Genomic DNA, 13,721 nt, shown 5'->3' with positions numbered 1-13,721 from the left:
TGGCAGCCATCTTTGGACCATGAGGGGAGAACCAGCCTGAGAACAGAGGAGGCGGAGCAGAGAAATGGAGAAAGGGAAACTGGCTTACCTGAAGCCTATTCTACCATTGGACTCTGAGTCTCAAATTCCTGTGTCTGCTGAAGCCAGTTTGGGTGTTGTTCTCTTTCAGTTGCAGCTGAAAAACTGTGGATGCACAAGGCTAAAGCGATTCTCAGAGTAAGAGAGGAGAAAGTGGGCATTTGTGGCAATCAAGGACTCTGGGGAAAGAGTAGCTGTTTAAGAACAACACAAGAGAGGCCTAGGAGGCTACACTGAAGTCATTAGTCATGAAGGGACCAGGTGGCTTTGGGATGGAAAAGGAGGGCTGGCTCTAGCTTCAACATGAAAAAAGAGGTGCACTACAGAATCGCTTCTGTCCTGACCTCTACTTTTACACTACAGCCTTCTCCTCAGGGATAACCAAGGCCCCCGGCTCTTCCCCAGGGCAATGACTCAAGCAGTCATTAGATAGTAGCGGGATTAGCCATGAAAGAGTCAGGAAAAGGGAAAGGGTTGCTAGAGCAGGTCCCAGGGATAAGAAGAGGGGGATAAAAAAATGGGGGAAGGGGAGATTGTGAAAGGGGGAAAAAAAATAAAATTGCTAAAGGAAAAAGAAAACATGGATAGAAACCCACAGAATAGGAGAACAGCATAACATGTTGCTACAGTAAAGAGTGGGCCTGGGAACCAAAAGATACCAATTCCAAAATCCCATGCATCACTCACTAGCTGTCTTAATTCACCTCTCTCAGCGTCCCTTTCCTGTCTATAAATGAGCATGAAAGTGCCATCTTTAGATGACTGTGAGGCTCCAAAAATATCATACAGGAAGCCCCTAGCAGAGGCTAGTTTCTGGCAGGGGTAAGCATTCATTACTTGTGGTTGTCTCATAAGAATAAAACGGATGAATGCAGGAAGACAGAGGAGGAAGAGAGTAAAACGCTGCTTTGCTTAAATCCTGACCCTCCTCTGTAGCAAGCAGCCAGTATTCACTCTGTATAGAAGCAGCACTAAGGGAAATTAAAAGAAAGGATCACCCTAAAAGAAATGGCTTCTGAACCAACTTGAGGACACAGGAGCGGAAGGGAAGGCTGGGACGTAGTGAGAGAGTAGCACTGACATGCATACACAACCAAATGTAAAATAGATAGCTAGCAGGGAAGCAGCCACATAGCACAGGGAGATCAGCTCCGTGCTTTGTGACCACCTAGAGGGATGGGATAGGGAGGGTGGGAGGGAGGCGCAAGAGGCTGGGGATATGGGAATATAGGTATACATATAGCTGATTCACTTTGTTGCACAGCAGAAACTAACACAACATTGTAAAGCAATTATACCCCAATAAAGATGTATTTTAAAAAAAAAAAAAAAGAAAAAGAAATGGCTTCTGAGAAATGCCAATAACTTTTACTTAATTTCCTCTGTGTTGTGCTAGTTTCTCACGGAGCCACTTAGTAAATTGAATTGAACTGGAATGACAATACTTGAGAATTTTCAACGTACAAGGAGGGGGCAAGGGGAGATCACTTAAAGAACAACGTATTATAACTAATCAAAACCTCACCGGAACTTGGTTTCATGGGGCAGTGTGGCGCTACCTCAAGCTTAATCTGGGCTAGCTGGGCCGAAGGGACGTCTCGGATTGGAGCGTCCCATCCTCACTCACTGCCCAGGGGCTGGGACGAGCGGGAGGCGGCAATCGCAGGCGCTTTTGTTCACCCCTGAACTCTGTCACAAGAGCCCGCCTGGCAATTAGCCTGGGGGTTGGGCGGGGTCCGGCGGGGTGCTGGGTGTAGGAAAGCAAGTGTGAGAAACAGAGAGTAGGCGGAATGCCCCCAGGACCAGAAAGGAGAGATGGAGTTCTGATCTGGCAGTGGCACCTGGTGCCCGCTACTAATAAACCATAGGACTGTCTCCCACTTAGAAGGTTCTCTATTGATAATGACAATCTGTCGTCTCTATAAGGCACTCTATTCGGGCAGCAATAAACAACACTAGCCCTGTTGCCTGCATTATCTCCTCTAATCTTCTCAACGTCTTCTAAGGTGTCTTACGGTCACCATTTTGATAAGGTCACACCACAGGGGAGTCCAGCCTTGGCCCCAGACCTCCAGACTCGGGCGGAGAGGCAGCCGAGGCCCCAGTGAGCCGCGGAGCCGCCTTCCCCGCCTGGGGAGGACCGCAGGGGCGGGCCTGGCGCGCAGGTGGCTGCACCCCGACGAGGGGGCGGGCTCAGCCGGCCGGTCGCGCCCCGAAACCCGGGCAGCCCAGACACCGCTCCACCTGCCCGAGAGCCCGCAACGGTGCCGGCAGCCCAGGCGCTCCGCCGTCGCCCCCGCCTCGCCGAGCGCCCCTGCGCCGCCCGCCAGTCGTCCGCCCGGAGCCCGCCCCGCCGCCGCGCTGCACGCCCGTAGTGCGCCCTCTGCCCTCGAGGGGCCAGGGGGCCCGGCCGCCGTCATGCTGCCCGTCATCTACGCGGTCCTGGCGGCGGTGCTGCTCCTGCCGCTGCTGATGAACCTCTGCTCCCCCTACTTCTTCCAGGACGTGAGCTACTTCCTGCGGTTGGCCAGGATGGCCCGGCAGGTGCGCCGCTATGGGCAGCGCCGGCCGGTGCGCACCATCCTCCACGCCTTTCTGGAGAGAGCACACCAGAGCCCGCACAAGCCGTTCCTGCTCTTCCGCGACCAGACGCTCACCTACGTGCAGGTGGACCGACGCAGCAACCAAGTGGCGAGGGCGCTGCGCGACCGCCTCGGCCTCCGGCAGGGAGAGTGCGTGGCGATATTCCTGGGCAACGAACCGGCCTACGTATGGCTGTGGCTGGGGCTGGCCAAGCTGGGCTGTGCCATGGCGTGCCTCAACTGTAACATCCGCGGCAAGTCCCTGCTGCACTGCTTCCAGTGCTGCGGGGCGAAGGTGCTCCTGGCCTCGCCAGGTGAGCCTGGGGACCGCCGCGCCCTCGCACCGGGCTCCTCCGCGCCTTGACGAGCCCGCTGCAGCGTGGCGGCGTAGGGGTTAGGAAGGGGGGTGGGGTGGTTCGGCTCGGAACTGGAGGTGTAGAGGGAGGGGATGGCAGCCCTTCCTCAAGACGCCAATTAATGATCATTAGAACCTTCTGTCGTGGGAGCTGACCGTGCCAGACCCTTTGTTAAGCACTACACATACAGCCTTGCTGTGAATGCTCACACGGGTAGGGTTGACTTTTTAGTTGAGACGGCTCAGGCCAGAGAGGAGGAACCTTGTGCCCCAGATCACAGAATTTAGAGGAGGTTAACCAGATCTATCTACCTCCAGAATCCAAGCTCTTAACCAGTGCTGACAACATCTGCATTGAAATGCAGAGGGTCATGAGTGTGAATTCCGGAGGATCCAGAGAGACTGTTCTCACCTCTGCTGCTTGATTGGCTGTGTGATCATGGGAAAGTCACTTTCCCTCCCTGCATCTCGGTTTCCTCCTCTCTAAAGGTCTTCAAGGCTGCTTCCAACTCTCAAATGCTGTTAGCCTCCCTGGATTCTCACGGCAGAGAGAAGGTGACCTCACCTACTCCCCAGGGAGAAGACTTTGGTTACCTGCTGCGGGCTCTGGTGAGCCCTCATTACGTCTATAGCAACAGTGACCTTTGGTTCTGTAGTTACCTCCTGCCACATTTCAACCAGACCCGAAATGGTAACTTCATGCTCCAGTGGTCACCAGGTCAGGAAGAAACCAAGAACCTGTTACCCACAGGACTGCTGGGTTTCCCTTCCCAGAAATCTTGTCCCTGCACTTGAATAAGGACCAGGGGGTTGCTTCTCACTCTATCAGTAAGAGGAGGCTTAACCAGGTGCAGGCTAAAAGCCATGGAGGAATAGGGAGCCAGGAAGCCTCACCTTTCTGGAATGTCTTTCTGTGCCAAGCCCTATGCCACATGCTTTTATTACCCTGAGAACTAACATATCATTACCCCCTGCCATACAACTGAGGAAACTTAAAATTCCGACCTAAGTCTGTCCAGTTTCAAAGCCCATGACTTTCCCTACGTTACGCTACCTTCCTCTACATGAGTGGAAAGTGTTAGAGCTGGAGGAGACTAAGCATCCCTCTGCTCTCCTCCTTCATTTCATAGCTGAGGAAACTGAAGCAAGCTAAGGAGTTCGCCTAGTGTCACACAAAGATGAGATGTCTATTCACTTGTGGGAAACCAGGAAGCTTACACACCTGTTTCATAGGGCATAAAATAAGTAATCCAAAAAAAAAAATGAAGGCTTTGTATAAAAGTTTAAAAGCAGGGGGATAATTTTAAAGGCAGCCACATTATTTAAAAGGGATGGCTTTTCCTAGAAAATTCCCAACAATTTCTAGTTGCCTGGGAAAAGAGACAACGTCACTATTTAGTAACTGGAAGACTCTCTTAAACCTATTACTTTACCAGTTGATTCAGAAGAAAGTTATTAGCACAGTGATCTGTGTACCACTTCAGGAGGGATTTAAATACTTTTTACCTGCATATTATCCCAGGCCCTCTGTGAGGGAGGTCAAAGACTGGGAGTTTTATTGACAAAGAAGCTTGGATTTAAATGACTATAATAGAGTTTGGTTCTGTAATCAAATCAGAAACACAGCCAGGTATCTCCTTTCCCGCCCAGGCAACAGTCTTCTGTCATTGAGTATTATGCTTTGGTCAGCGTACATGGAAAGTATAAGGAAATTCTGACATTCAGATCAAATTTGAACAGACTTTCCAGTGGACCTACAGCACTCTCTACAGTAAACTGACCTTTGAGAGAGGCCACACATTTGAAAAACATTCTGTTTTTCCAAATCACTGAGAGACCATTACACAGCATGCAGAATTACATTCTGATCTGAAACGGTTCCTGCAAAGGGGGTAACAGAGTCCAAAGTTGCATGCTTGTTAATAAATGTGCCCATGCGTAAATGTGTTGAATGGACTGATTCTTAGAATTCTTTAAAGTTGGAAAGAATCTTAGAGATATTCTAATGTTATAATCCTCCAACTCTTAACGAGTGTGTTATACTGCAATAAAAAGTTTAGAAGTCACTTTAATGAGCGTAAGAATCACCTGGGAAGCTTATTTAAAAAAAAAAAAAAAAAAACAGATTCCTGAGCCTCATCCCCCAAAAACACTGATTCAGCAGGACTGTAGTGGGGCCCAGGAAAGTGTATTTTTTTTTTTAATAAATTTATTTATTTTGGCCGTGTTGGGTCTTCGTTTCTGTGCGAGGGCTTTCTCTAGTTGTGGCAAGCGGAGGCCACTCTTCATCGCGGTGCGCGGGCCTCTCACTGTCGCGTCCTCTCTTGTTGCGGAGCACAGGCTCCAGACGCGCAGGCTCAGTAGTTGTGGCTCACGGGCCCAGTTGCTCCGCGGCATGTGGGATCTTCCCAGACCAGGGCTCGAACCCATGTCCCCTGCATTGGCAGGCAGATTCTCAACCACTGCGCCACCAGGGAAGCCCAGGAAAGTGTATTTTTATATCAAGCCCCATGCCACCCCTAGATGATTTTGAAGCAAATCATCTAAGGACTAGGCTTTGAGAAACAATCAGTCTAGTTCCCACTTGTTTAATAGTTGAACGAACAAGGGCCCAGAGGGGTGATATCAATTCCCTAGAGTCAGAGAGAGCTGGGGACAGAACCCAATTTCCTTCTCACTTCTAGGACACTTTTTATATTCTATTACACCATTTGAACATGGTACAGAAAGATGAAAAGATTTAGAAATGTTGGAGGGGTGACAGTTCAACAGGGTTTGATTCTTTACTTCGAATTTCAGCCTCAGGGCTCATGGGCTAGTAAGAGCTCTTGAGTTTCAGCTATCTGTCAAATTCTGGAGTGTAGGTAAAGGACCAGCACAGTGGTATTTATCATGAAGACTGATCCACTTGTCATGAATTTGGGGGACTCTTCACAAAGTTTAACAGGGCTCAACCTTATCAGGCATTTCAGTACCCAATTTTTCATCAGAACTTACTATACTTAGAGAAAGCCAAAGACTCACAAACACTTCCCTGAATCAAACAGAACCACCCATCTCCCAGAGAATATAATTTTCTCTCTGTGGTGCATTTCAGGATCCTTCTCCATAGAAGGGTATGATGTATGTAATCACATGGAAAAATTGCCTTCAGCTATTGAAACCCGCATAATGTTGTAGTTGATAGAAACCAATTTGTTGGGCCAGTAGTTTTTCAAGCAACTTCCCAAACATAGAATATGGGTAAGACAGCAAGCCATATTTAATTTCATACAACATCGGATGTTTTGTAAAAAAAAAATTTTTTAAACACCCAAAAGGGCCCCCAAAATTGTAAGTTTGCTTTGTTTCCATTTATGCTCGCATTAAGATTGTCACTGAGCTAGCTCTTCTACTGGAAGAATAACTCATTCATCAGCTCACTGGCCAGGTCTGCATTGCACGGCTCAACATAATCATGCACAGCTCCCCCAGTGTTGGCACTACTCTTGTACAAGGCTTTAGTAACAAAGATACTATGTCTTTCAAGACTGAGATCCAGAGAGGTTATAAAATATTCCAGATTACCTTTGACCTGGTTTTGCAGGGTTGTGAAAAATAAAATTGGACCTCCTTTAAACAATGTGATAAGATAAAATGTTTCCAATAGCTTTCAAAAGTGTTGCATCATTGAAAGTTCCAAAACAGGAGAACATTCTAAAACTAGTGTCAGGACCAAGGAGAACTCTCATCAAACAAACTTTTGAGGTTAGATGGAGAAAAGCAGATGGCACGACAATTTGATATCACATCAAGAAATATTTAGAGAGTCCCCGCAAGGTACAAGCTAGTTGCCATGGTGGGATGGGGAGAGAAGCTGAATTAGTTCAAGGATCTTGCAGTCCAGTAGAAGAACTAAGCCACATATACACAAATGATTGTGACGCCCAGGAGAATGTGATAAGTATGCTGGGAGAGCTACAGAGTGCTGTGGAGGAAAAAGAGCAGAGGGTGAAGGCTTCTTGGGGACACTGACAACAGAGCTGGGCAAATGCAGTTGTAGAGGGGGAATTCTAGGTAAGAGGAGTCCAGAGGCAGTTTTCATCAGGTCCCCAACACCAGTGAGATGCTTCATTAAAGAGTTTTACTGTGTAAGGACAACAGCAGGCTGGACTTAAATAATAGTCATTTTTAAGCTGTCTACTGAAGAGACTCTACTGTAGAGAAAATAGGGACTCAGAGAACCCAAGGAATGGCCAACAGCAGTGGCCTCACTTCCATGCAATGAGATAATTTTCTAGTGCAAACTTATTCAAGGATCAGGGCATAGAGATATCCTGTCTCCATTCCTCTTTCTGGGCTGCCCAAGGAGTAACTTAGATGTGTTGCTTCCATGCACTTTGTCTCAACGGCTTACAGTTTTCTCATATATCTTTGAATAATGCCCCAGTAAGTAAATGTTTGTGGCATTAATGAGTTCCATCATTTTGGTTGGCTGTAACAGGCTTTCTTCCCCAAAGTCTAAGAACTGTTGGGATGGGCATGACAGCATGAAAAATGATGTTGAATCCGAAGAAGGATAGCGTTTGAATTACTCTGCATAAGGAGTGTAATTGGCCAGTGTTTGAAAAGGACCCTCCCACAGCCTCTGAGAAATAGGGAAGTACACAACTAGTAGACAGGTGACTTGGTTGCTTATGGATGTCAAATGATTATAATTATGTAAGGGCTGGAGTCACCTGGTAACCTCATGACGAGCCGTTACCCTTGATTCCAGGGCTATTTAGAACGCGAGACACTTTGAGAGAAATGAAAAATAATATTAAGAAATTATATAATTATATAAATATGAGACGAGTATGTATCCTGTTAAAAATCTGCTTTCTCCTAGCGGGACTTAACCTTGATTAAACAGCTTTCTGACCTCAGGGTGATTTGTGTTGTGGGGGAGGGGAGGGTATGCATGCCTCTATTTGAAGGGTGTTCTAGCACATCTTGTTGAGGTACAGACTAGACGCTAGGTTATTAATTACTATAATTCCAAACTGCCAGGGATAGAAATGCAAAATCACAGTTACAAATGGTATTTTTTTTTTCTCGTCAAAGCAGACTTTATTGGGCTACAAATGGTATTTTTAAAACTATTTTCAGTCTCCAAGAGCTGTGTTAGAACCAGTTTGTTTCAGTTGCCTTTCTGAGTGAAGAAAAGATAAGTCTTCAATTCTGATTTGTTCATCCGCCAACCATTTCATCCTGAAATTCTGATCAAAACCCATTTCCTTTCATTGCCTTCTTTTCAGATCTTACTTTATTATTAAACATTCCTGGGGTGTTTTATTTAACTAACTTGGTCAGTTACCCATTCAGTGAGGCAATCTAATAGCAGAACAAGCTGCTAGATTGAATGCCTTTCCTATTAAAAAGCAGCAGGTTTAGCCAGCAGCATCTTGCCACTTTGATGATGAAAACTGATTCAGCTCACCACCTGCCCTCTCCCCCTGCTTTCTAGGAGTGGGCCTGTGTACTCAGAAATTTCTCTTCTTCCCTTTCTTATAAAAAAAGGTTATGGGTGAGGGAGGAAAATTCCTATGCTACCCTGATTTTTTTTCTTTTCTTTTAAACAAAATGAATTTTAAGGGGGATCAGTGATTTCATAATCAGTCAATTTTCCATCATCCAAAGGTGTACTGCTTTCTCTGAGGTTCTATTTCCATCCATAATTTCAGCCTAGACTAATGAAGAAGTGACAGATCCACTCTGCACCCTTTAGGCAACTTTCCCTGAATCCTACTTTTCATAAAGCTTAAGGTTATGCTCTTCATCAAAAAAATGAATGAGAGATTATCCATAGTACTGTGTAAAGGCAGATCCACATGCCTGAACAAGCACTGAGCATGTCAAGTAGACAGTGTCTTACAAAAAATCAAGGCACTTTACCAAAACTTGAACTTGAATATCTAGTACAAGGAGGTGGGACTCCTAGAAGCCCAGTATAATTCTTTTTATTTTGTGTATAACCTTCCACACATAGACTCACTGAGCTTCTGTCCTCATTTGTAAAAACAGGCTTACCATCATCTATAACACAGGGTCATTGGGAAAATTATGCAAGGTGATGTATGTAAAGCTACTATACAAATTGTTCTCCACAAATGAAATTTGTAAATCTTTTATCACTAAGAATGAAAGCTGTGGTGGATGCTGTGATGTGCTGCCCAAATCCCCACGCCAGGACTGAGGTACTCATTCCTCAGCTGCTGAAAGCATTGGTAGCTGACAGCGGTCAGCTAAGAGCCTTTCCAGGGCTTGCCCTTGGTTGAAGAAAGCTGCTTTGCCCAAGGTCAAGCACTACCACCCCTAATCTGCATCCAATGACTGGCTGGTGGGCAGGCATGGAGGTAGGATCCACTTCACTTCATTTGGGACAACCTGAAGGGCCATCCCGGGCCCAGAGTCCCTGTAGGATCAATTGAGGGAGGCCACTATGTGACTGCATCACAGTGCAATCTCTCCCTCTATCCAATCTACTTTCCGTGCAACCCCACAGGTGTCATTCCCGAGAGCACTCCTACACACAAATCTCAGAGTCCCAGGGAGCTCAACCTGCGACAAGTAGATTTATTTGATCTTATATGTCCCTGTTGATTGCCACTTTTATCTTAAGTAAGCAGACTTTACAGTAAGAATTACAAAAAAAATACACGCGTGAAGCAGAAAACACGGGGCCCAATCATATTTAGAAAAGACACTAAATATCAAATACATAGTTAATGAGTTGCATTCACATCCAGAATTTCCCTTCAAATTTCAGTTTATATGTGTGTGTATAGATATGTTTATATAAATATTAGCATCTTTAGTTTAAGGGAAGAAAGGCTGCTACCATAGGACATATGAGGTATGCCCTGACATGGCTGGCGAGCCACTGGAAACTCAACTCAATGTCCAAATGCAAATTCTGCACCAACAGCCCAGAGGCCATGTAGGGAAACTGTGTTGGGCAGGGGCAATGGCCTTTCCTTCACATAAGCTGACCTCTATGAAAGGTCAGGGCTCACAAACCAAAAGCCTGCAGAAGGCCAGGTAGGAACATGAGGGAAGTAGAGGATACAATTTGCCAAATTGCTTGAACTGTGATCAAGCATGATACCTGCTTAATTACATCTCCTTTTACTTTTATTATTACTATTATTAATTTTTGATATATCACTAATGCCTGAGTAAATTTTCTTTTAAAAAATTACAGAAAAAATTAAAGTCCCTTTTGACCTATAATTATTCTCTCATCCAGAGTGTTACCAAATCCAGTCTATTCTACCTCCCAAACATCTTTAAAATGCATCTACTCTTCCTACCCTCTGCTGCTACCTTAATGCAAACAAGCTTGCTCTACCAAATGGTCTCCCTACCTCTGGTCTTGCCCCCTCCAACCCATTTACCTGACCTAAGCCAGGAACCTGGTCCCAACTTACATCCCAGTTTCTTCTCCCAACCTTCTTTCCCTCCCATTCTACACTCCAGTCAGCTTTATCCTCTTTTAGCTACTTTGGCACCATTCTGTTTGCGTCTGGGTCTTTGCATAAGCTGTCCCCTCAGCTACAAACAGGCTCAGTCGATCTCAGTGGATATTCATCTTGCCAACTCCTGCTCACCCTTCAGGTCTCAGTTTAGATAACACTTCCTCTGGGTTGTCTTTGTGCCCCTCCCGTATGCTTCCAAAATACCACCTCCCCCTCCCCTCCTGTGACACCTATGACACCTTATTTTAATGGATTATTTCTTTGTCTGTTTCTTCCCCCACTAGACCTGGGCTCTATGAAAACAGGGACAATATCTGGTTTACTCACTGCTGTATCCAGTGCTTAGAACCATGCACATGGGGAACAGTCTTTAAACAGATGTTGAATAAATGTTGGGAAAGAGAGAGAAATAATCCAGGTAACTTATGAACACACTATTTAACTAAGTAGCCTCAGTCTCAGGTGAAGGGAGAGAGGGAGAAAGATTTAATTCTTTAAGTAGCAATAGAAGTTTTGTTTTGTTTTTAATTTACTTTTGTAGTCCCTTACTTGTATGCAAGGCATACCTCTATCACAAAAATAATTTAATTTTGCATTTTATTTTATTAGAGGTTTATCAACTCACAGTATTGCAATATCTAAATCCTTTAAAATCAACAGCTTCAGCTTATTCCTCTGTCTCTTCCACATTGACTAATACAATAGTTTGTACAGATTCTTTCAACTGTAAACATTTATTGGGCACTTATCTAGGGAGGGAGGGGTTGCCAAGATGATATGTTATAATCCCTTAACCTCAAGTTTTTCACTGTCAAATAGAGGAGAAAAAGAACTGAAGCGTGTCACACTACGTACTAAACACATGTGATAGAAGTAAATGCAAGCTCCTGAGGGAGGGCCATAGAGCTAAGTGCAATGAGGCTGAGTCTTGAAGGATGAGCAGGAGTTTCCCCGGTGACCGGGGACCAGAGGGCATTCCAGGCAGATGAAATCACCTGGACAAAGATAGTAAGATGTGAGAATTATGGGTACACTCACTTCACATAGATCAGTGTGGTTAGAGGAAAGGGGACAAGAGGTAGATAGAAGGAGATGATGTCAGAAAAGTCGGGGAGGGGGGCATAGACTGTGAAGGACCTCAGGACCTCACACACTGCATAGAGAGTGACTTCTGTCACAAAGGAAGCCATTGAAGGATTTTAAACAGTGCAGGAACAAGAAGTTGGGCAGTGGTGTCGCTGATATTGGAAGCAGGGAGAGGTTAGAGTCAAGGAGGTCGGTCAGGAGGCTACTGCAATTATCTAGCCAGGAAATAATGAGGGTCTGAACCAAGGCATTGGCAAGGGACATTAGCACTCCAGTTACTGTTTTTACAACAGTAATATTTTTGATGATCTTCTCAAAATACTGAAGAACTACAGAGCAGTCAAAATACAAGAGGGAAGAAAACATTAAATGCAACAATATTCACATTATAGGGGTCCCAGAAGGAGAAAGGACCAGAGAAAATATTTGCAGAGATTATAGTCGGAAACTTCCCTAACAGGGGAAAGGAAATAGCCACCCAAGTCCAGGAAGCACAGTGAGTCCCATACAGGACAAACCCAAGGAGAAACACACTGAGACACATAGTAATCAAATTAGCAAAAATTAAAGACAAAGAAAAATTATTGAAAGCAGCAAGGGAAAAACAACAAATAACATACAAGGGAACTCCCATAAGGTTAACAGCTGATTTCTCAGCAGAAACTCTACAAGCCAGAAGGGAGTGGCATGATATACTTAAAGTGATGAATGGGAAGAACCTACAACCAAGATTACTCTACCCAGCAAGGATCTCATTCAGATTTGAAGGAGAAATCAAAAGCTTTACAGACAAGCAAAAGCTAAGAGAATTCAGCACCACCAAACCAGCTCTACAACAAATGCTAAAGGAACTTCTAAGTGGGAAACACAAGAGAAGCAAAGGACCTACAAAAACAAACCCAAAACAATTAAGAAAATGGTCATAGGAACATACATATTGATAATTACCTTAAACGTGAATGGATTAAATGCTCCAACCAAAAGACACAGGCTTGCTGAATGGATACAAAAACAAGACCCATACATATGCTGTCTACAAGAGACCCACTTCAGACTTAGGGACACATACAGACTGTAAGTGAGGGGATGGAAAAAGGTATTCCATGCAAATGGAAATCAAAAGAAAGCTGGAGCAGCAATACTCATATCAGATAATATAGACTTGAAAATAAAGAATGTTTCAAGAGACAAGGAAGGATACTACATTATGATCAAGGGATCAATCCAAGAAGAAGATATAACAATTATAAATATATATGCACCCAACATAGGAGCACCTCAATACATAAGGCAACTGCTAACAGCTATAAAAGAGGAAATCAACAGTAACACAATAATAGTGGGGGACTTTAACACCTCAGTTACACCAATGGACAGATCATCCAAAATGAAAATAAATAAGGAAACAGAAGTTTTAAATGACACAATAGTCCAGATAGATTTAACTGATACTTATAGTACATTCCATCCAAAAACAGCAGATTACACTTTCTTCTCAAGTGCACACAGAACATTCTCCAGGATAGATCACATCTTGGGTCACAAATCAAGCCTCAGTAAATTTAAGAAAACTGACATCATATCAAGCATCTTTTCTGACCACAATGCTATGAGATTAGAAATGAATTAGAGGGGAAAAAAACGTAAAAAACACTAACACATGGAGGCTAAACACTACGTTACTAAATAACCAAGAGATCACTGAAGAAATGAAAGAGGAAATCAAAAAATACCTAGAGACAAATGACAATGAAAACACGACAATCCAAAACCTATGGGATGCAGCAAAAGCAGTTCTAAGAGGGAAGTTTATAGCTATACAAGCCTACCTCAAGAAATAAGAAAAATCTCAAATAAACAATCTAACCTTACACCTAAAGGAACAAGAGAAAGAAGAACAAACAAAACCCAAAGTTAGTAGAAGGAAACAAATCATAAAGATCGGAGCAGAAATAAATGAAATAGAAACAAGGGAAACAATAGCAAAGATCAATAAAACGAAAAACTGGTTCTTTGAGAAGATAAAATTGATAAGCCATTAGTCAGACTCATCAAGAAAAAGAGGGAGAGGACTCAAATCAACAGAATTAGAAATGAAAAAGGAGAAGTTACATCTGACAC

General features: G+C 44.3%; 1 protein-coding gene across 1 annotated transcript in view; it reads left to right on the top strand.

Annotated features, from left to right (window-relative positions):
* Nucleotides 1–2,225: 2,225 nt before the first annotated feature.
* Nucleotides 2,226–13,721, top strand: part of SLC27A2 (solute carrier family 27 member 2) — a 54,647-nt gene continuing 43,151 nt past the window's right edge. The window contains exon 1 of the mRNA XM_059915549.1: nucleotides 2,226–2,974. Coding sequence (XP_059771532.1) covers nucleotides 2,497–2,974 — 478 coding nt within the window. The 5' untranslated portion in view covers nucleotides 2,226–2,496. The remainder of the gene's footprint in view (nucleotides 2,975–13,721) is intronic.

Source organism: Balaenoptera ricei, chromosome 2 (assembly GCF_028023285.1).
Source record: "Balaenoptera ricei isolate mBalRic1 chromosome 2, mBalRic1.hap2, whole genome shotgun sequence".
Taxonomy (NCBI): Eukaryota; Metazoa; Chordata; class Mammalia; order Artiodactyla; family Balaenopteridae; genus Balaenoptera; species Balaenoptera ricei.
The sequence above is the reverse complement of the archived record's forward strand: the minus strand, read 5'-3'. Positions and strand labels throughout refer to the sequence as shown.